The sequence below is a fragment of the Pundamilia nyererei genome, unplaced genomic scaffold, assembly GCF_000239375.1.
Source record: "Pundamilia nyererei isolate P.nyererei 1_Seehausen unplaced genomic scaffold, PunNye1.0 scaffold00527, whole genome shotgun sequence".
Taxonomy (NCBI): Eukaryota; Metazoa; Chordata; class Actinopteri; order Cichliformes; family Cichlidae; genus Pundamilia; species Pundamilia nyererei.
The window spans coordinates 36702-59589 of record NW_005187928.1 but is presented as its reverse complement, the minus strand read 5'-3'; the positions used below and the strand labels follow the sequence as shown (position 1 = coordinate 59589).

Below are 22888 nucleotides of genomic sequence, written 5' to 3'. Positions count from 1 at the left end.
GCAGGGACCGAGGTGTGCGCAGGGATCCAGGTGTGTGCAGGGACCGAGGTGTGCGCAGGGACCGAGGTGTGCGCAGGGATCCCTCTGAGGATCCAGGTGTTTGAATTTCAGACTTTGATGGTTTTGGATCCCCTCCTGGATCTGTTTGCTGATGATGTCACCTGAGCACGTGACATCAGCGGTGATCTGGGCACCAGTGTTAGCAGGCCCGTCTGCTGCTGAGACCTGGTCAGCCGCGGTGTCCCAGGCGGCGTCCTGGGTGGCGGCTCTGGGGCCACCCTGACGGTGTTCCTCCCGTACAGCCTCTTCTCGTACTGCAACAGCTGCTCCCAAAAGCCGGCGTTCAGCCGGATGTAGGGCCGGCTCTCCTGGACCCAGTGGTGTGCCCGCCGCAGCGTCACGCCCCTGTAGCGCATCAGGTACGCCATCACCAGTGCTGGAGAGCGGCTCATCCCGGCAGCACAGTGCACCAGCGTCCCACCACCACAGTTACCATGGATACGCTTAGCCACCCAGTCAAAGTAATCCCCGAGGCGGGCGCTCGGCAGGTCGGAGACAGGGACCCGCAGGCACTCCACCCCTGGGTAGGCGGGGCAGGCGTGGCTCAGTGTGGCATTGACAATCAGAGTGATGCCTTTCTTCAACACCAGTCCTGCGTTGAGAGGGGCGTCGGCCCCACTGAGAAACAGGGTGGGGGTAATCTGAGAGACCGCCATCTGCTGGAGACACAGAGAGACGTTACTGCAGCTCAGAGCGGTGAATTCATGCCTGCACTGGCCAATCACAGAACAGCACACATGTGAATGCACTCACACCTCCATTGAAGCACAAATGAAACACAGACATCAGCCTACAACTCTAAAACACCAGCAGCTGCAGTTCCTCTGACGTCCAGCAGGGACAGCACTGACTTAGTCGCCATAGTCTCCGTGTTAAAATAAACACGCTTACGGCTGATCTCAAACAAACACCTGTACGAGGGAAGGATGTTTTTAAAACTCACCTGCCTGTATTATTAGCTCATTAGAGCCCAGACCCATTTATACTTTCAGGAAAACTTGCAATATGGCTGCTGTGAGGTTACAGAACAAACAGACCATACAAGAAGGATTCTGATTGGATTAGCAGGTATGTGTGCGTGTGTGTGATGCTGGTTCCGATTAGGGGTGGGTTTTTATAATAAATTTATCGATTAAAATCGATTCTGGCTTGGATAACGTAAAATCGATTCATTAAAATCCTGAATCGCTTTTTTGATATAAACTTATTTTGTCTGGAATACCAGAATCTCTGGTGAAATCTCACAAAATTTCAAGAACCACCAAACAGCTAAAACAGTAAATGAGAGCAGCAACACGGATTCTGCACAAAGACTTAAACACACCCGCGGATCAGAATCAGTGAGATGTCGCCTTTCTCACGGTCGGGGCTGAAAGCCGACGGGTCGCTGACTCTGATCTGTCGGCGGGTCGAGCTTTGTGTTCACGCCCTTTACGCGCTGATTCTAAAGCTGTTAGTTTGATGTCTCTCCAAACAATATTGACCAAACCGGCAGCAAAAGAAGATCCAAACTAAGCTTCACATAAACATCGTCATGAATTCACTGTTTTGCTTCCACCATGATGCACAGCTCTCTCTCTCTCTCTCTCTCTCTGTACTTCAAGATCAGTTTCCCGTCTAAAAATCTGTTTTCTGCATTGTTCGCTTGCTTGTTACGCACAGGTCTACCGTTCTTACAGGCTGTCAGCTGTTGTTTTTTTCCCCTTTTACATTCTTCCAAAAAGAAAACCTCATTTCTGCTGTTCAACAGATCCGACAGTGAGTGGTTCCTGTTACTCATCCAGTCTGAGAAAGCACTGGTTAAAGTGTTTGTGTATTTATTGGTTTATTTTAAGTAATTGTGTTTTATGTATATTATGGTTTTATATTTTTACAAATGCTTTATATACTTATTTATATACATATATATATTTAATAGTTTATACCTTGTGTTGGGGGGGGGGGGGTGTTTCTGTCTTGTTTTTATGGACATGAAGTCTGCCAATAAAGATTGAATTGATTGAATACTGAACAAATTTAAACTTTTTAAAATTATTCAAAATGCAAAACACTCAGCTGTGTCCATCCATCCATCCATTCGCTTCCGCTTATCCTTTTCAGGGTCGCGGGGGGCGCTGGAGCCTATCCCAGCTGTCATAGGGCGAGAGGCAGGGTACACCCTGGACAGGTCGCCAGTCTGTCGCAGGGCCAACACACAGGGACAGACAACCATTCACACTCACATTCACACCTAGTGACAATTTGGATTATTCAATTAACCTATCCCCACAATCTGCATGTTTTTTGATGGTGGGAGGAAGCCGGAGTACCCGGAGAGAACCCACGCAAACACAGGGAGAACATGCAAACTCCACACAGAAAGACCCCGGCCTGATGGAGGAATTGAACTCAGGACCTTCTTGCTGTGCGGCAACAGTGCTAACCACCGTGCCACCGTGCTGCCCTCAGCTGTGTCTCTAACAAAACCGCTGTAACGTCAGAGGTGATGTTCATATGTTCATTAATGATTTTCTTTTGTTCCGATGTTTAAAGGATTCTGGGTCACATGTCAGGATGTAATAAGAAATAATCTGAAGTCATATTTATTTAACCAAACAGAGCGGCGTGTGAGAAAGTCCACCCCTGCTACTTCCTGAGGGATCGGACTGTTTACGCTTGTTGTTCTCACTCTCGCCAACGCAGTCAGATGACAGCACTGACGTCACACCTGCTGGTGCGAGCTGCACTTTGATGTTGTCCTTTCATCAGTTTGCTGTCACCTGTACAGACGTTTTTATGACACACGTATGCAGGAGCACATGATACAGAACTCAGTTATGGACTCTACTGCTTCCTGTTTTGGCTTTTTGTTAAATAAATCATGACTGTTGTATTTAAATGGGTTTAGATGCATGTCATGTGTGTTACCTGCTGCCCGGTGGTCCTCTGACTGCTGCTCTGAGTGACACACACACCCTAGATGGCTGTGTGTGTCAGTCCTTCAGCCAATCATCTGAAGGGTTAATTTTAGTACAACAGCTGAAAACGTCCTGAAGTCATGTGACTGAAGAGGAGAAATCAGACTCCAGCACACACACACAGCATCATAATGAGTGTGAATTTATCACTAAGAGCAGTTTGATTGACAGCTGCTGATATGGCCCTGAAGGCTTCACTGATGTTGAAATAAGAGTGTTTGACTTGATTATATAAACTTTCCCCCACACTGGGGGAATTCCCTTTTCACCGCAGTTTAATTTTATTTATTTAAATCTAATTTTCGTTCTCTCTCTCTCGGACTCCCGGCCTTTGCTTCGGTTTGATCCGGTGACGTCACAAAGCCCGTCACGTGTCTCCCTCTGCCGGTGAACTCCGGGCAGGTGCAGTTCTATTTCTGACCTCCGGGAGGCCGCGGCTCGCTGAGCTGCAGGGAGACTCGGAGAGCAACCAGCGAAGAAGAAAAAGTATTTTGCTAGCAGTTAGCCTGTTAGCCGGGCCGTCATGGCAGACCTGAACCGACAGCTCCAGGAGTACCTGTCTCAGTCCAAAGGCGGCGGCGCAAAGACCATCTCCCAGTCCGGCTCCAGCACCGCGGTGGACCTGGGCGACCCGGAGCCCGTCCCGGGAAGCTGGTTCGGCCGGTGGTCCAGCCCGTGGTCCGCCAGCACTTCCGGACAGAGCTCGGGCGGAAGCGGCGGCTTGTCGTGGCCGTGGTCGGCCGAACCGGATCCCTGCCTGCCGGGCATGAGCCGCCGCCAGCGGCTGCTGGCCTTCGGCGTGTGCGTGTCGTTTTCCGCACTCTGCTTCGGTTTGTCGGCGCTGTATGCCCCGCTGCTGCTGCTCTACGCCCGCAAGTTCGCGCTACTCTGGTCGCTTGGCTCGGTGTTCGCCATCGCGGCCGCCGCGGTGCTCCGCGGGCCCAGCAGGCTGGCCGCTGGCCTCCCTACCTCCCCCGGAGCCGCCGTGTACCTGTGTGCTCTCGGGGGTACCTTGTACGCGGCGCTGAGCCTCCACAGCACCGTGCTGACCGCCCTGGGCGCCGCCCTGCAGGTCGCCGTCATCGCCGGCTGCCTGGTGTCGCTGCTACCCGGAGGCAGCGCCGGGATCCGCTTCATGGGGGGCATGGCGGCGTCCGCCATCAGGAGGACCGTCACCGGGAAGACCATGCCGATCTGACCGGGACCCGGGCATCCGGGGGGGGGGGGGGGGTTGCTGTGGAATGTCGAGGGTCCGGATTAACGTCAAGACTTTCCTCTGATTGTTGACTGCTGATGGCTTACTGCAGAGGAACACTGAACCCTGACCTTTGACCTGCAGGACTCATGAGAACACTAAAGCCTGACCTTTGACCTGCAGCAGGGCCAGGCTGCTGGTGATGAACTGAGGACCAAACAAAGACTAAAAACTGAATTTCCCTCTGATGCAGGTGTTTTGTGTTTTTTAAAATAAATGTGATTTAAGTTTGACACAGAGATTAAAAACAACCTGAACATCTGTCTGGCTTCATATGTTTTCTTTTCTAAACATGTGGCACATTGTAGTCTGACCACATCAGGGGGTGAAGATGATGTTGTGACGTGAGCCACCTGTAGATTCAGCAGAGGTCTTTGAACGCATCATCACAGGAAGTTCCTGTGTGAGGGGTCAGAGGTCACGGCCTGATAGCCACAGTGTTCAGTTGGAGGGCAATGTAAATTTCAGCAGCACATTATGAAACTAATGATGAAACTGACATCGCAGTAGTGATGGGCAGATGAAGCCCCATGAAGCACTGAAGCTTTTCATCCAATTGGTTCACCCCAACGCGAAGCTTCATGAAGCTTCATTTGCTCTAGCAGGACACCTACTGGACGTAAAAATAATAGCTGACATGAATTTGAAGAGTGTGGCATTTTGCCCACAGCCTGTAAATGTCAACAACAAAAGGAGTGTGTAAAACATGTATATTGTAGTGATGCAGTATACTGTGTATATTTATAGTGGCAGTATGGGAAATGATTATTTGGAAATGCTTGAAATGGAAATGATCATTTACTGTGAGGTGAGGTGTGGTTGGGGTGTGGACAGTAGTTGTGCTTTTGTAACGTTGAGGTATGGACAGCTACACACTCCTGCCTGTTCACATTTTATTCTGTAAAAACTAAATTTTCACTGCTTTTATGACCTTTTTAGTGGGGAGAACATAGCTAGGATTTAATGATTTAACAAATCTTTTGAACTTTGTCCTCCACAATGCTAAATGGCTGGGAGTCCTCAATCACCATGGTAACCAGGTCTTCATCTATTTGAGATTGTTCTCCCGAGGAAAGACAATAAAGATAAAGCACAAATATAAATATCACACACGTAACTTATAACAGTTGTATAATATTGTTATATCATTTAGTAACATTACTGCATCCTATATTATCATTGCATTTGATGGCTCAGCTGGTCTTGCTCCACAATCGGTGTCCCCCTTATTTTCATGCAAAGCTCTGTAGTGCCTAAGCATGGATGAGGTGTTGTTGTTGTCATATCCCAGCTCCCTGGCACATAGCAAACACTTCACCTTGTACAAAAGTAAAGCAGCTCAACATAAATTGTATTGCACCATCAGTATCATGAAAATACATCTTCTGTAGAAATTTACATACCTTGTTGGGAGGAATAAGATCAAAATGTTCCCACACAGGGGAGGACATCCTCCTCTTCTTAGCTGGCTCCATTCTCTCCTGACTTTCTCTCCTCACTCTCATAAACCTCCAAACTGTCTCCAAACTCTCACTAACCGCAACTCTCCATCAAACACCCACATTTTGAATGAAGTCAGAGGGGTTTATATCTGTCATATCTCGCGGCAAAGTTCGAACCACTTCATGAACCAGTCACGTGGTACAGCCGGGCAGCGAGGCTTCGGACGTCATCATTTTCAGCTCCTCCCATAAATGAAGCAAGCCTCGATACGCGCTTCGCGGAAACGCCCCCTCCATTACTCGACACACGCTCCGAAGCCTCGATACAGAACGTCACATCACTACATCACAGAGAAAAGAAAGGAGGCGACTGAACGCAGCGAGGCTTTGGTTAATGAACCTGAAGGGAACAAACTTCAGCTGTGTTAAAGTGAGGCGTCAAGTCTCTTTAGTACGTTTAAACTAAACCACAGCAGGTTCCACTGAATTTTAAGGAGATTAAACTGACGAGCTTAGTCTGAGATCTGCAAACTGTTTAATGATCAGTGCTGTTTGACGTGGAGCTCTGATTATCACCACTGCTCCTGGAGGAAGTCGTGCGAGGAGGTTTTTTACACTCACTAAGAGGTTCTACACCGACTCGCCGAAACCGAAGAGTCCACGTGAAACCAGGATGAGGACAGACTTTAAGGTCCATTTGTGTCTCCAGGAACGTGACGGCCCTCAGGTGAGGCTCTGCGTCCACCTGTGCGTCCTTCAGGTGAAGACTGCAGTTGGCTGCACATGAGCTTCTCTGAAGGTCAGGTGACGCTCCCGGGGTACAAACTTTATTCAGTAATTACACAGTGAGGTTACATATCAAACAGGAAATGAAACGTTCAGCTATGATTAATGATGAGCCAGATTCAGCCCTGAACGCAGGGAAGGACCTGACGTCCTGTAACAGGTGCTCACCTGTACGAGATCAGCGATGAACCACCTGACACAAGCATGGCCGCACCGCGCTATCAAAACCACCCCAACAAAATCCTTTTAAATAAAGTTTCACAGCTGGTTTCTAATGTTCAGGGGAAGCCTCAGAGATTCTTAGAGTTCTGAGCACTGAGCTGGAGCACCACAGGAAAAACTTTACTCAAACACAACAAAACAGACAAATGCCCCCCCCCCCCGTGCACAGGTGGAGTCGCTGTGACGAGTTTGAAGTGTGAATCTTTATTGTCCACCTCAGTGAAAACACAAACATAGAAATCTGTTACAAAAGGACAAACGCTGCAGACGAGGTGAATAAAAGACGCCGGTACAGTCTCTGCAGCACCAATCACGAGCCAGAACAGGCCTCAGCCTGTCACATGACCACTAGTCCAGCAGGAAGCCCTGCCCTCAGTCTGTGCAGGGACCAGCAGGGGGATGACCAGAGGAGAGGAGGATCATGGGACTTTTGTTCTTCTTCTTTCTCTAAGACTACCGGCTCCGGCCCCCCCTTGGTGCTCCTCTGGGTGGCGGTCCTCCTCTCCTGGGGCCTCCTACAGGGCCCCAACCGCCCCGCCCACCTCGACCAGACGGGCCATAACCGCCATCCTCCCTCTGCGGGCGACCTGCTCGACAACACAGAGCGGGATGAGGATTCATTTTTAAAACATTTAAATATCAGTTCAAAAGCTGTTTTTTAAAAAGGTGAGTGTTACAGCAGAGCAAAACTGAAAACACGTCGCTCACCTCCGTCGGGTCGCTCTGACTCGTGATCTCGCGGGTCGCCGGTTCCTGGGCCATCCTGCCACGGACGCTTGCGGGGGGGAAGCGACGCCATGTCCATCCCCTGCATGGAGGAGGGGCGCTCTCGACCGGTCGGAGTCGACCCGTCGTGCATCTGCTGCCCGTCCCGATAACCATCGTGACCTACAGACAGGAAGAGGCACCGCCACAATAAGAGTTCAGCCTCAGCTGCAGGTTTTCTGGACTGTGTGGACTCGGACCTGATTCTGGCGTTCCTGAGCCTGCAGTAAGAGGGACTCAGCAGCAGGGGGCACGCCAGAACCAGACTCACCTCCTCCTCTGGGCGGAACACCTCCTCGAGGCGGCCTCCCGTGGCCTCCGGAGTCCCAGCTTCGACCCATCTCCTCAGGGCCATCGAAACCTTCCTCCTGGCCGCCGTAGTCATCGGGGTAACCTCGACCGCCAGGCCGGCCTGGGCCGCCTCCTCTGTACCTGAAACAGTCCAAGGCCACACTCTGAGGTTCTGGAACAAACTCATCAGGAAACGATTCTCAGAGATCAGGTGAGCACGAGACGCCCCCTGCTGGACTTCAGGCACAGTGCATGACCCTACAACCATCGTTGATTACAGTCTGTGATCAGGGACTCACCTGTCATCTCTCCGTCCTCTAAAGCCTTCCCCACCGAACCGCTCATCGGGTCCCCAGTTCCCTGCACTCCCTCCTCCTCGGTGTCCTGCCCCCCTGTGGCCGCCGCCTCCTCCTCCCCCCTGGTATCCTGGTCCTGGCCTCCAGCCTTCCTCTCTGCTGTGGAAATCCTGGCCTCCGTCAAAGTCCTGCGACCCATGTCGGCCCTGCTGGTTGTCTCCCCAGTATGACCCTGAGCCCTGGTCTGGTGCCCCTGGGCCCTGCCGTTCCGGAGGGCCCATGTGGTGGCTTGGAGGTGGCCCTCGAGGGTCTGATGAATAAAAGGAGTCAACAGTGACTGTTAGGACTCAAGAAGGCAAAATACACCAGAGCCCCGAACAGGAGCCCTGAGAATAGCCACATCTGACTCAGGACAGTTTTACCTTTGTTGTTTGGCCCCTGCTGCCCCATCCCATGCATCATGGGCCCCGAGTTCTGACCCTGCAGAGACCACATAAAGTCAGCGTCAGTCTGTCACACACAGGGCTGATTGTGGACCAGCCAAACATCTACAGGAGCTCACCTGGTGCTGCATGTACGGGGGTCCCTGCATGTTTCCTGGTGGCCCCTGCATGTTTCCGTGGGGGCCCTGCATGTTAACAGGGGGCCCCTGCATGTTTCCATGGGGTCCTTGCATGTTACCAGGGGGCCCCTGCATGTTTCCTGGAGGTCCATGCATCCCTCCTGGGGGCCCCTGCATGTTGCCCATGCCATAGTTGTTGGGCATGTTCCCATGTGTCCTTGGTGGGGGCCCCATCATCCCCCCCTGCATAGAACTCTGGGGGCCCATCAGGTTCCCTTGAGGTGGCATCATGGCCCCCTGAGGTGGGGGTCCTTGAGGATCTCTTGGACCCATTCCTCGAGGGGGTGGGCCCATCATGCCACCAGGGGGCCCCTGCATCCCTCTGGGTCCCATACCATGGGACCCCTGGGGGCCCATGTTTCTTGGGGGGCCGGGATGTCTCTGGATACCTTGGGGCCCCTGCATGTCCGGTGGCCCCATCATGCTCTGAGGGGGCCCCTGGTGAGACTGGGGTCCAGAGGGTGGGCCCATCTGTCCAGGGCCCATAAATGTAGGCTGCATGCCTCCAGGGCCCATTGGGGGGCCCATGGTGTTGGACATCTGTTGAGGAGGCATGTTTGGAGGACAGCCCTGCTGACCAGGAGGCATGGAGCCCCCGGGACCGCCGGGGCCCGGGAAGGGGGGCATCGAGCCCTGTCCCTGTGGGGGGCCCATGTTGCCATCCGTGTTCATCTGGTTCATTCTGTCCATCTTCATTTGCTGCAGAGAGAAAAAACAATCAGGGTGAGGAAGCAGACGTGAGGTTTCATTAAGGCTTCAGTGTTCCTACGAAGGTCTCATAGCCGCTCTGATCGTCTATCGATGCGTTTGCATGGCAACAAAAGGAATTCTCACACTTTCCTAAAACAAGCTGAGACACGTTAGTGATCAAGGACGCGTAAAGGAGGCTCACCGTGGGTCACCGTGGAAACGGGACCACAGTGGCAGGAACAGACGCTGTTCAGCTTCTGGAGTAAAACCAAATGTTGAAGGTGACGGCGTTCACAACAAAGCTAAAGAAACGCTTCACGTTTCCGAGGCGCAGCGGGTGTTTTTTCTCCGTGGGATTGATCAGGTTGAGCTACAGCTGAACTCTAACGATCGGAGTGGAATGGGCAATCGGCCGGCGGCGGCAGATGCGCTCACCTCCAGCAGCATGGGGTTGGTGTACTGCAGAGCCGCCATCTCCTGCTCGATCTCCGCCTGAGTCTTCTTCTTCAGCTCCACTTTCTGCTCCACCTTCCTGTCTTTGGACAGATCTCCAGAAGGAGGCATCACCGGCACTTTGTTCTCCGCCCAGGCCTGTGAGGAGAGAGACATTTGCATTCAGTGTGCCGACGACCGCGCCTTCAGGAGGCGGAGTTTAAAGTGCGGCGAGTTGACTGCTCACTTGTTGGAACTGCGCAGGGATCGGTTTGGCGTACGGGACTTTTTTCTGAGGGACCTTCTTAGCGTCTTTGCCCATGACCTCATCCACGCCCCAGTCCAGCCCAGGGATGGACATCTCCACCTCAGGATCCGCCTCTTTACCTGTGGACAGAGTCACACCTGTGTGAGGAAGAGAGTTGCGCCCGTGCTCCCTGTTCAGCCGCTTCTGTCCTCTGAGACGTTGAGTCAGCGGTGAGCCGTTTCCTGAGCGTGAGCCTCATCTGCAGTCCGAGGAGTGAACCTCTGACTGCCAACGCTCGGGGAAAACGAACCACGACTTACAAACAGAACCTCGTTTATTCTGAAACAACGTCTGGCTCCTCCTGCAGCAGCACAAACAATGTCTCGTTCACGGAGGTCAGACTTACTGCTCTGCTCTTGCTCCATGGCCGCCTTCAGCTGCTCGGGGATGCCCATCCCGGGGATGGCGGCGATGCTGTTTGGCTCCACGTCATCTGAAAATAAAAGAGCGCAGTGGAATCAGCTGAGGACAGAAAAACCTGCAAACGCCGACAGTCGTTTGTCCTCCACGGCTCACCGTACTCCACGCCGTCCTCCGACATCCCAGGCAGCAGGTTCAGGTTGTAACGGTCTCTCATCTTATCGCCCGGCCGGTTCCTCGTCCAGAACTTGCTGAGAAGGTTAAAGACAGAAGACTTTAGAGAGCAACTCTAGGATTCAGCCTCCATGTTTCCCCAGCAGGCGGTCCTGGTTCTGCTGAGGAGCCACGACCGCCTGCTGGTTCTGAACCAGGACAACCATCAGCAGCTGCACTCCAACATGGAGGAGGAGGAGAGGCAGCCAGAAAGATGAAGACCATGGCGAGGTGTGCGAGTACCTGGTGTGGTCGTTGGAGCCGGAGCACAGGATGTGACCCAGTGGGTGCCAGGCCAGACTCCAGATCATCCCCTCGTGAGCCATCTCCATCCCCCCGACCTCCTTCTCCACCCTGACAACACCAACGGAGACAATTGTTTTGCAGAAGGTCGTGATGCTGTGTGATGCTATTACTCCGGTTTAGTAACCTGAGCACACCTGCTTCTGCTTTATAGACTTCTAACTGCTGAGGCCACGCCCACACAGATTTGTTGGCCAATCATGCAGAATGATACTCAATACCTCAGGTTAAACATGGATGCGATGTGTGGGACCATCCAATTTGGTGAGAACAGGAGCTAAGAGAGTGTATTAAAAATGGCAGGAGCGAGTGGGCGTGGCCTACACTGGTCTCGTCATACCCTGCGTGCCAGAAGAGCAGCGACCCGTCGGAGCCTCCGCTGGCGAACAGGCCTTCATGGACAGGATGCCACGCCACCGCTGAAAAAACAGAGAGAGCAGTGTGAGAATGGGGGCGGGGCCAGATGTTAACATGCAGGTTAAGCGTGCCCCACCCTCACCTGTGGCCTCCTTCTTGTGTCCCCTGAACACCTGTAGCTCCTCCTTCAGGTTCCTGATGTCAAACAGCTTGCACAGGTGGTCACGTGACGCTGTCAGCAGCCAGTTACCATTCAGGTTCCACTTCACCTCCATCACCGTGTTTTTGTGGGCGTGGCTGATGAGAGACACACCTGTCAGATTGTGCTCATAGAAATTTCTATTTTATATTAATGTTGTTTTTTTGACTTCAGTCTTTGTTCTCGTTTCAGCGATAACGCCTCAGTTTATCATCTACGCGTCCTAAACACACCATCAGGCTCAGAGGTCAGAGGTCAGCGGGGGACTCACAGTGTAGCCAGACTCTGTCCCGTCTTTGGGTCCCAGAATTTGATTGGCTGCTGGCTGTCCTTGCTGCCCGACACCACCAGGCCTTTGGTGGGGTGCCAGTCGACACACTTTACATCAGCACCGTGACCTGAGACATACACACACACACGGGTGAGGATTACATGACAGCAAGGGGCGGAGCTGAAGGGCCTCTGATTGTTCGGTTCCTACCTCTGAGGATTCGCTCTTCGTGGCAGCGCAGGAAGTCCCAGATCCGCACCGTGCCGTCATCTGAGCAGGTGGCGAATTTATTATCGGTCGGAGAGAAACTAAAGATAAAGAAGAGGGGAGGAGTCACAAACCTGTCTGCCAGCAACCAATCACAGATCAGACTCATCAATAATGCGACACAGAGAAACATCCAGGAGCCCCTCAGGTCAGAGGTCACAATTTTCTAACCAATTCATCATCAGCTTTACCCTTCATGAGCCATCGCGGGGCGCCGCACCACAGCTTGAGAACCACAGCTAACAGTCACCTGAGACTGGTCACATGACTCATGTGGGAAGAGGAGCTGGGGGTGGGCGCTCAGGAGAGTGGAGGTGATCAATCAGCTGATCAAACAGCGCTCAGCGTTTCTGGTTCTACGTTGGGATTATTAACCACCCAGCAGGAAGTACTCTGTGTACTGCAGTAAAAGTACTCACAGGGGAGTCTGCCACAGCCTCGTGCTCACCTGGGCAACGCTGAATAAATGACATCACGCTCGCCGACCCAACAACGTGCCGCTGAACTCTGACATCACATCCTTTCTAAACCACGCCGTGACTTCCCAACACTCACTGCTTGCGGTTTCTGTTCCCATCATGCATCTGGTCTAATGAACAGCAGTTTGGGAGCAGATAAAGGAAAAGAGGAGAGCTGTGATTGGTCGGTTACAGAGGCTAAGAGTGACAGCTTAATTACAGCGACGCCACGCGCAGCTGGAAGAGAAACGTAGCGTTTAAACTCCTGTTGTCACGGCAGCTGTTTGATTTACATCGTGTTGAGCTGAGCGACGTCAGCGACGACCTTCAGCAGACGCGTCAACGTTTAAATTAACGTTTAAAAAAAAAAAAACTCTTCCCGCCTCCTGTGGAAGACCTGAACTCTTAGGTTCGTCTGTCAGGTACGACGGAGCGCGACGACCACGTGAAGAATATTATCGACCATTTTCAGGAGAAAGTCTAAACGTGCAGGTTCCAGCACCTCGTGTAGGTGAGTCAGTGAAACAGACTGATCGGCTGTCCTGTGAAACAACATCCATCCTGTTTACTGTAACCATGACAACCTCACATCTGTCCACGACCAGCTGTTTTTGTGCAAACCTACTCATCCACGTTTGAGTCTGAGCTGCTTTCTGCAGCCTCCTTATGAGCCAATCATTTCCTTCTTTTAATAAAACAGACTGAAGCACGAGCTCACTGACGCGTTTGTCTCAGTTCTACGACTGAACCTGAACGCCTCACTGCTGCTGACGAGCCTGGACACAAACATCACCACATCTGGATATCTGAGGTTTCTTATCCAAGTACTGTACTGGAGTAACAGTACTCAGTTACTCTTCATCTGCAGGTTTTACAGGCTGAACTGCTCCTCCTCCTCTGAGGAGCTCAAACAGCTCCACCTGCTGGATGCTGAGTGACACTGCACAGGGCTCAGGCATGGAGGACACAGCTGAGCCTGGACAGTGATCAGGGATCAGTGGGTGATCTGTCTCCATCTTCAAGTTTCTGGGCACCCACGTCTCCGCTGAGCTCACCTGGACCCACGACACCATCGCCCTGGTAAAGAAGGCCCAGCAGCAGCTGCACGTCCTCTGTGTCCTGAGGAAGAATAACCTGGACCAGAGCTGCTGCTGGCCTGCTCCTCGGCGTGCTCTCCTCCTGCCTGGTGTTTGGTCCTCGGGGGCCACGACTGAGAACAGGAAGGCTGCACAGACGCTCATTTACACCTCCCCTGGAGGCCATCCCCAGATCCTCCTGTCTCAGGTAAACCAGGGCCATCACAGGAGACCCCGCCCACTACCCGTTTGACCTGCTGCCCTGTGGTTGGAGCCTCAGGTCAATCAGATCCCACACCTCCACACTCACTAACAGCTTCTTCCCCTGGGCCATCCTGACTGTTTAGGCAGAATCCCCCCCCCCATCTGAGCTGTGACATCACTCAGCCCACTCCCACACACAGACTATTCACACCTCTGTTCTGCCAGCACTTTGACCTCCACTGTTCCTGCCGTCTACTTTGCTCCTGCACAGTGGAGCACACATAACGTCATTGTACAAAGACAATAAAGGGCCATTCTAGTCTATTCTATTCTGCCTCCATTGTTGGTATTTGGATAAGATAACCTCCATTAGTCCTACGCGTGGGAACTTTGTTACAGCTCTGAAACGCTCATGCAGAGAACCCAGACCAGCCGAGTGCACCCGCAGCAGCCCTGACATCACACTCGGCTCACGGAGCTCGTCGTTCCTGTAAAGTGCTGCTTCAGGTTGAACGTGATAAATCTGTGAGCTCGGGTCCACGCGTTTCTGTTGGTGAAAAGCGTTTCTGAAACACGTCTGGGTTAAACACGAGTGCGCCGGGACGATGAAGACACCTGACTTCAGATTTAAGAAGTGAGCCTCGACCTTCTGTGAGGCCGATCCAGGACCAGGACCTGCTCCTCCTGAAACATGGCTCAACAGTTAAACCAGGAACGGAGGTTTCTGGACCAAGTCCAGGTCACCGGCATCACTGCCACCACAGGTATGGCACACGATCGCAGCAGCAAGTGAAGGAAGGCTTTATAAAAGGTGGGCGTTCAGCTGGTGACACGCCGACGGAGGATTTCAAACCTATAGCGACATCAGCAAACGCACCGCAGACAGCGAGAGTGACCTAAAACCAGACACACGTCCATCTGACGTCCCGCTCAGACGTCTCAGCACCCTGACCCGGCTGAGTCACCACCGTCGGCCATCCTCAGACTGAAACGACCTCGCTGCACAAATCTGTATCACTCACTTTAATCTTTGACCATTCACGCTCAACTTCACCCTCCAGCTTAGAGTTTCATCATAGATGACCCCGTGACCCTCCTGCAGTACCATCAGTGCCCAGCAGAGGGCCTCGGTCTTCTTTCTGTGTGTCGGAGCTCTGAAGATGAGCACTGTACGTTTGCACATCGATTACATGTGACAGGTGGAGCTTAAAAATAAAAATACCCTGCTGCCTCTCTCCGTGCGTAACACTTTATGTTCTGGAATTCTTTTTTCCACTTGACTGTCCTTCCTGATCACACTGGCTGCATTTCCACATTAACATTAATATATGATTAGAAACTCCTGGACAGCAGCCCACTCAGAGACTCGGCTGTAACTTGAAGGTTAAGGAGCTTCAGGTGGGACCAGACACAGCGAGCTGGTCTGCAGGCGGTGCACAGCAGCTGCTCAGGTGGCAGGAACTGGGATCAGCTGATGGTCACGAGAATAAAGCGCATGAAATACACGAGCGCACGTATGCCACAATCGTCCTAAACTGCACAGGGAGCCATGGTTACGATGTCCACCACCTGCCCCGCCCACTCCCGCGTATAATGAGCAGGCTGCAAGGCTCCGAGGTTATTAAGACAGAGTTAAAGAGGAGCTTTGACAGAAGATTTAATCTGTGAAGAATAAAATTACATTATGAAATACTAAAGTGCTTCGTCTCATAACCAACAGCTGGTGAGGGGGTGGAGGGGCGGGGCATTCAGGTTGGACTTGTAAGACCTCAGGGCGACTGCTGTTGAAATTATGTGCTCTATAAATAAACCTGAATTCTGCACAAACGACTGTTTAGCAGAGCCAATCGGAGAGCAGGTAACGCCTTCGCTTCAGCGCAGAGGACGAGCCGTTTGTCGGCCTCACAAATAGGAGAAGAACTGAAGCTGAGCTCTGAAGACTGAAAACATCATTTATGTTTGACTCGCTTTGGTTTTGGCACCATTTAAAGTCTCTGCTGAAGTTTAGAGAGGTCACTCTCATCATGTTTAAACCGTCTGAACTCCACATGACCTCAGACACATTTTACCCAGTTCCTGTGCTGAGCTAGGCTAGCAGTTTCTAGTTTTTTTCAGCTCATTTGTGAGGCTGGAGCTCAGCCTAGCTTAGCATGAACACGAGGAACAACAAAGGCTGAAGCGAGTCAGCAGCAGGTGGTTGTTCAGTTGTAAACCCCGTGTGAACCACATTTAAACACATTTACGGTGGTGCAATGAGGTGGTGAATAAGACTTAACAACAGCTGTCCTGAGGTGAACATTGTTTAGTTTGAGTGAGCAACGGACCAATCATCCTCTGCTGTGTAAAACTCTAATTTAAACATAACCAATCAAACGCTGTGACATCATCGTGTCTTGATGCATGCTCAATCTTCCAGGTAAGGAAAGTTGATTCTGTTCATTGGACGCTTTCAGTGCAGACGCATGTCGGCGTGGTCATCGAGTGTCAGCTGACTGCAGATTTCCTTATAAACAGCACATCTGCACAGTGACTGACACTCGCCCCTCTGACTAACAACGGGCGGTGAGGTCACCTTCATGATCGTTAATATGCAAATTAACCTCACCATTGACCAACGAACATATCACTGATCATGAAACCTGCAGTCAGCGGATACTGAAGAAGTCACCTGATGATGATGAAACGTTTCTGCAACTGAAAATGTCCAGATGAACAGAATCAACGTTTCAGGATGACGTCGCTGTTTTTAATGTGCAGCTGGAAATGTAAACAGACCAATCAATAACATCAACTCAGAATCACTGACAGAATCACAGACAGGCTGAAGGAACTGGACCCAATCTGAGCCGGTCTCCAAGGAGGCTAAATGAGCATGGTGTCCCTCGCACGTACAAGTTCGTGTTTTATTTAGCCGCTGAGCTAAGCTAGGCTAAGCTTCCTTGTGGACTTGCCTCGGACTAATAACTACAGTTCTACAACTGTACTGCTGGAGAAACCAGTGGATTGTGGGTAACGTAGTCCTGCCCTGACTCTAAAAGGACAAAGCTCTTTGGCCAAATGTTCCTGGTATTGTCAACATAGACGGTGGACAGAGTAACAGGAACACCTGCAGAGGACTCAGGAGTGGCACACCTGATGACATCACTCTGTACAGGTGTTCCTGCTGGGGGTCAAAGTTTAGCTTGCTGGTCCCAGCCTCTCCCTCAGCCTGACTAACCAGAACCAAACGGTCCTGCTGTGTGACGTCATTTGTAGCCTGATGATGTAACAAACTGGAAGGACGACTGCCCAGCTGCATTATGGGAAACGTAGGATCCCTGTGTTTAAGGTGCAGACTTTGAGTTCAAACCTTTATTTAAACAGCTACAGTTTACTTTATTGATCCCTCCTCAAACTTTATTGGAGCCTTTATTGATCTCCTCTCCACTGACAGCACGGGGCGCGCCCGGAGCAGATAATCAATGTGATCACTTTATTTGTGTACACAGATAACAGCTCATTTGCCACAGCAGGTAGAATATGAACAACAGATCACTGCAGTGTTGCAACAGCACACGCTTACATCTGTCATTACTCGACCACAACAAACACAAAATGTGGCGAGAGCGGAGGTGGCGCCCCCGTGTGGCCGACAGCGTGCAGCACAGACTGGCCAGAACTACAGAGAATGGGAGATTGGGTATAAACCTGGCTTCTCTAATCGCCTCCTTGTGAGCCTGGAACATCTTCACGTTGTTCATGTTGGACTGCCAGTACTTCACGTAGCCGCCGTGGTCGGCCGTCAGCATCCACATGTCGTTGTGAGACCAGGTCATGGCCCGGACCGGACTATCGTGTGCCTGCAGAGGGAGGACGGAGGGGGGGGGCGTTAGGGACGAGTGAAGCCTGCTGAGACTTAAAGGTGTGATTCAGACCCTCCTGTCCAAACCAGTCTTAACTGGGAAGGACAGTGGGACGGCTGGTTACCTGTAAAATGGTCTCGAAGTTGAAGGTGAGTCCGTTCCACAGAGTAAACTCCCCGCTGGAGGCTCCGGTCACCAGGCGGCGGCCCTCGGGAGTCCACTGGAGACAGACAGGAAGCACAAACAGTCACGCCTCAAACGGCCACAGCACACATCCCTATGCCACAAACAGGTGAGCAGGAAGTGATGTGGCTCACCCTGATGACGAACACGGGACACTTGACTTTGTTGGTGGAGGTTCGCACGAACTTGGTGGTGACGGCGTTCATCGGGTTACTCAACATGCCAATGGGAGGAACGAGCTGCGGGCGAGACGAGAGCGAGAAATTTCAGACTCGTATCAGGTGAAAACAAACTCGTGCTGCGCAAACAGAGCCGTGCTGCACAGCAGGCGTGTGCTGTGGGCGGGAGCTCCTGTATGACACGTGTGCTGGGTGTAACAGAGGGTCGGGGCTGCCACGCCCCCTGCTGGCAGACTCACGTCGTTGTAGAATCCTGCGTCGGGCTGGATGGCCCTGAAGTCTCGGTGGTCTCGCTGCCACAAACGGTTCTGCAGAGAAAGAAAAGACAGCGTGACGCCTGAAACCCGATCACGTGCTACACGGCGTGCTTAGCATTAGCTTTACAGGTGTGCACCTCCAGGTATCTGATGACGGACGGGTTATAGTCGATGGTCTTGCGGTTCACGGCCTTCCTCATGCGCTTGCCATCAAAGGTGAGCTGCTGCATGGCCTGCTGCTGGGCGAAGTCCGGCCTCTTGTAGAACACCTGCCGCGGCGCCTGGTGCTGGAAACGCGGCATATGGAAGAAGCGCTGCGGTGAGCCTACGTCCGTCGCCATGGCGACCGGTTAACCTGCAGACGGAGGGCAGAGAGACTGCGGTTAGCTCGTTTTCGCAAGGGAGGAGCAAACAGTCTGTTCCTGTTGTAGCGCCAGGAAGACGCAAACACTTTAAGCTCCTCCCCCAAATAAGAGTCACCGGGACCAGCTTTTCAAAAGTTGGAGGGGCTCGTGAGAACGAAACAAAAAATGAACTTCAAAAAGAATTTTACAGCAAAAAAACAACTGAATTTAACCTTCAAAACAGACAAACGCAGGACACCGCGAGCGCCGGCACGGGAGCCGCGAGGTCTTAATCTATGTCTGTCCTGGATTAAGACACGCCTTCGTGCTGTTACCAGGTGATGTCACCAACATAAACGTCATTATTTTAGACATGGACAAAAACAACCTGCCTCAGTTTCTCCAGTAATCGTGTGAAACACCAGAGAAGGTGGACCACAGCTCAAACCTCAGCCTCGACCCCTGAACTGTGCTTATTACAGCAGCAACAACAGCAGGGCGCCAACGCGTCATAGCTCCTGTCAGACGTGCAACACCTGCGAAGGTCAGGTGTTTGAACTGGCCCACATTCAGCTAACCTCAGAGTGACGCCCACCCGCAGTCTGACAGACAGGCCACAGACAGACATGTTCACCTGACGTCCTCACATGTCACCAGACTGCAGCAGTAACAGCATCACAGCGTGCTTCACGTCCACGTCTTTACGGCAGCCTCTGAGCCGTCTGTACGATCACACCGCGCCACATTAACATTTTAACAAACAGACAACGTCACAGTAAGGCTAGCGCCCAGACTCAAAAACACAGAAGAAGACCGTTAACCTAGGGCTGCTCAATTAATCGAATTTTAATCACGATTACGATCTGGGCTTTCAACGATCATTAAAAATGACGGAGCCGAATTTTAGCCCCTCCCTCATTTATCCGCGACACCTTAAAGGCCGGTCCGTGAAAATATTGTCGGGCATAAACCGTCCGTGACGCAAAAAAGGTTGGAGGACGCTGATTAAGAGGACCCGAGGGAAGCTCGGAAAGCTAAGCAGAAGTTATTTGGAGAGGAGAGTGACTGCCGTTGGTTGAAAAGAGGTAAAAAAAACTTCAGTGGTGTTGCACACTATGTTATATTATTTTTTAAAGTCATTGTTATCCCTTTAAATCCGGTCAGAGCAGCACGCTCCGTGTTGTGTAACTTTTTAAATCCCTGTAGAACTGGACCGTGTAAGCTAGCGCAATAATTTGTTTCGCATATGAAGCCGGAGGAGTTGTACTTACATCTGATGCCATCAGCTTGTCCTCGGTCACGGTTTCCTTCCACATAAAGCTTTGCAAATATTGCATAAAAAGCGCTTGCAGGAACAAAAACATAATATTCCAGAAACACGCTTTGCCGATCCGATCAGCTGTTCGTAACACTTCCCACAGTGAAACAGACGTCAGCGCGAACTATCACATGTCCGCCATTTCCTGCTCGAAACCGGAAGCGACGTCATTTTCGCGGAAATTGTAGTTTTTTACTCGTAGGCCTTAAAAACCTATACTGGTGTTTTTATAAGTCATGTTTGACTTTTCTGAATAGTTTCTGTGATGCTTAGAACTCGAATTGCACTGCTGGAAATAGTTTATTTTGATGCACCTGCTGTTTTCTTTGCAAATTTGCATCATAGGATTGTTTTTTGTTTTTCCTGCAGTATATAAAAATTGGTGTATCTCCAAAATAAAACTATGAAGACACTCAAAATAAATTTCCTGTTGTTGTAAACTATTTCTTGCAACTTTTTTGTATTTAAAGTTTTGAGGGATAAACCTCTTAAATTTCTCCAAGTAGAAATATATGTAAAAAAAACAAACGATTTTCAATTTTTTTGTAGTTTATTGCACTTTTTTGCAATTAATGTAATTACTATGCACTTAATGCAGACATATTATTAAAATATGGGCTATAACAGTTGTATAGCAACTTGAAATGCTCCCACAAACGGCACTACAACATGTAAAAATATAATATAAGCTCTGGCGGACTTGGTTCTATGGTAGGTCTTAAGGGTTAAATAAATATCGTCAAATAATCGAGATCTCAATTTCAGTGAAAATAATCGTGATTATCATTTTTGCCATAATTGAGCAGCCCTACGTTAACCCCTGCCAAGCTGCGCGTGCCACAGTCAAAGCAGAGCTGCTGAAATGCTCACAGGAAACAGGAAGTTCAGGGAAACTAAGGTCACAGAATCCCGGGAAAACTCCCCGGAGCATTCGGCCTCATCCAGCTGCGAAGCTCTCAGAAGCCCTCGGACCGGGATTGCTCGCTCGCTGCGAATGACAGACGGCAGCTTCCAGAAAACCCCAGACTTTGGTTGCCTAGGTTACGGTCTAACGTTTTTATCAGCAGTATCCTGTGCTCTCATTGGTAGTTGCTTTTGTCCCATGAGTTTTTCATGGCCCGCCCACTTCGCACCAACAGCAGTGATTTCAATGGTCACCACTGTCAAATTTGCACTCATGTTGGCACCAGTGTGGACGCAGCCAAAGTGTTTGTCCCCCTCAGTTGAACCTGCTCATCCACAGCCAATCACATCATTCTCTGTGCTGTGAATGAATCAGTCCTGCTGACTCCTCGTCTCATTCTCATACCTGCTGGAGGCCAAAACAGTCCAACTGTGATAAGAGCCGGACGTTGGCCAGGCTGGATGCAGGCTTTGATCCCTCTGTAAGCACATCAGTCCCAGGTTCTAAGACTAAACTGTGCTGTAAAATAATGGAGATATCCTGGAGTCACAGATCATCATCATCCAACTGCTCCCCTCGGCTTCTCCACAACAGATCATCTGCCTCAGTCTCCTCCTATCTCAGGGTCCTCCTCCATCACACCAACCCTCTGCACGTCCTCCTTCACTACATCCATGAAGCTCCTCTGAGGTCTGCTCCTGCCTGTAACACGTACTCTCCCCACAGATCTCAAACACACCAGTCCACAGAGCCTCCTGCACCACCCTCACAGCTACTCTACGCCATCTGTAGTCCACTATTGTAACTTTAAAAGTTAGAGCAAACAATGCTGACTGTATATGCAGGTAGTTCATTTAATATTTAAAAATGAATCAGACGCATGTTTACACAGCAGGTGAGCATATACACTCTCACTGACCTGTTTTTATCTGCATTTACAACTGGCCTTTCTGCTGCTACATGAAGGAACCTGAACAGTACACCTGACAGGTAACCCGCTCCTGCCTGCCGTGGAGGAGCCGAACACTGCAGTGATTTCAGCCCGAGTCATCATCCTACCCGCAGGCTGTGGACTTTGAGGAGCAGCTGCAAATGTTCAGGAGAAACGCGGTTTAAATAAACTTTACTAACCATGAACGCTGTGAAGCGATCGCAGTGTGGAGAAGCTGATGGTATCACATGTCGGCACACACGGACTCCTGCAGTGAGAGCCAGCCACCGAAACCACCTGAGGAACGCGGACACCTCACAGAACACCTGACGCTGACCTGCGGTGAAAACCCGCCGCAGGCTCGGGGTGGGGTTATCCCGGATTTAAACACAGCGGTTCCGGCTGCAGCTGGGCTAACGCGGCTAACTCGGCTAATAGTGCTAGCGGGTGCTAACCGTTAGCACGCGCCTCCGGGAAAACGCTCCGTGGGACTCGTGAGCCTCGGCGCGGATACAGGTGGGATTAAGACGGTGAGGTGAGCCTAGCCCGCGCAGGTGTGCCAGGTGCGCGCGGACGCCTGCAGGACGGGGTTAAATGGCGGCTCGGAGCGGAACAACAAGGCGCCACTGCGCTCATGAACTCACCGACAGTCTCCGCAGCAGGTAGGTAGGTAACTAGCGCGCGCTCAAGGAGCGCCGCGGGGCTTCGTGAAGTGGTTCTCCTCAGGAGCACGAGCGTCTCGGACTGCACTCAGTTCGGATCGAAGCACGTTTGCTTGCTTCAACCTCCACCAGACTCCATCATGACGCTCCGTCTTCTTCTCGGCTTCTGCTGAACGGCATGCCGGGAAATTTTCGTAACGCGCAAAGGATTCTGGGATACTGAGTTTTACCTTCGGCCATTTTCTGAACGCTTTTTTTTTATTAGTAATATTAACATACAAACAAAATGCACCATATATTCCAGATTCAGAGAATAAACATTCCTTACATATTAGCAACTTTCATACATAGTAAAAATAAAATATAAAGATGGGGTCACATAATTTAACAGATTATTAACTCACTAAATCAAAATCTTCCACAAAGGAAACAAAA

General features: G+C 51.1%; 3 protein-coding genes across 5 annotated transcripts; 1 reads left to right on the top strand and 2 right to left on the bottom strand.

Moving 5' to 3' along the window:
- Nucleotides 1–15: 15 nt before the first annotated feature.
- Nucleotides 16–3031, bottom strand: LOC102198330 (dual specificity protein phosphatase 18). 2 transcript variants are annotated; one of them, XM_005754237.2, is made up of 2 exons: nucleotides 2968–3031; nucleotides 16–719 (listed from the first exon to the last, which is right to left on the bottom strand). In XM_005754237.2, the coding sequence occupies exon 2, from the start codon at nucleotides 714–716 to the stop codon at nucleotides 108–110; it is 609 nt and encodes a 202-aa protein (XP_005754294.1). In that variant the 5' UTR covers nucleotides 717–719; nucleotides 2968–3031; the 3' UTR covers nucleotides 16–107. The 2 variants fall into 2 exon arrangements, with proteins under 2 accessions (XP_005754294.1, XP_005754295.1); XM_005754238.2 differs by having other exon boundaries at nucleotides 16–716.
- Nucleotides 3032–3416: 385 nt separating this feature from the next.
- sft2d3 (SFT2 domain containing 3) lies at nucleotides 3417–4608 on the top strand. The gene has a single exon (XM_005754236.2). It carries the CDS (start codon nucleotides 3541–3543, stop codon nucleotides 4213–4215), a length of 675 nt encoding a protein of 224 aa, XP_005754293.1. The 5' UTR covers nucleotides 3417–3540; the 3' UTR covers nucleotides 4216–4608.
- A 2295-nt stretch (nucleotides 4609–6903) lies between these two features.
- On the bottom strand, nucleotides 6904–22666 carry wdr33 (WD repeat domain 33). 2 transcript variants are annotated; one of them, XM_005754234.2, is made up of 21 exons: nucleotides 22436–22666; nucleotides 18432–18649; nucleotides 18277–18345; nucleotides 17993–18097; nucleotides 17800–17895; nucleotides 17521–17672; nucleotides 12039–12136; nucleotides 11829–11955; nucleotides 11501–11655; nucleotides 11342–11420; nucleotides 10942–11052; nucleotides 10642–10736; nucleotides 10472–10558; nucleotides 10066–10205; nucleotides 9822–9977; nucleotides 8637–9395; nucleotides 8497–8554; nucleotides 8078–8384; nucleotides 7759–7919; nucleotides 7431–7610; nucleotides 6904–7309 (listed from the first exon to the last, which is right to left on the bottom strand). In XM_005754234.2, exons 2-21 carry the CDS (start codon nucleotides 18633–18635, stop codon nucleotides 7176–7178), a joined length of 3273 nt encoding a protein of 1090 aa, XP_005754291.1. In that variant the 5' UTR covers nucleotides 18636–18649; nucleotides 22436–22666; the 3' UTR covers nucleotides 6904–7175. The 2 variants fall into 2 exon arrangements, with proteins under 2 accessions (XP_005754291.1, XP_005754292.1); XM_005754235.2 differs by lacking the exon at nucleotides 22436–22666 and adding an exon at nucleotides 21992–22419.
- Nucleotides 22667–22888: the final 222 nt, after the last annotated feature.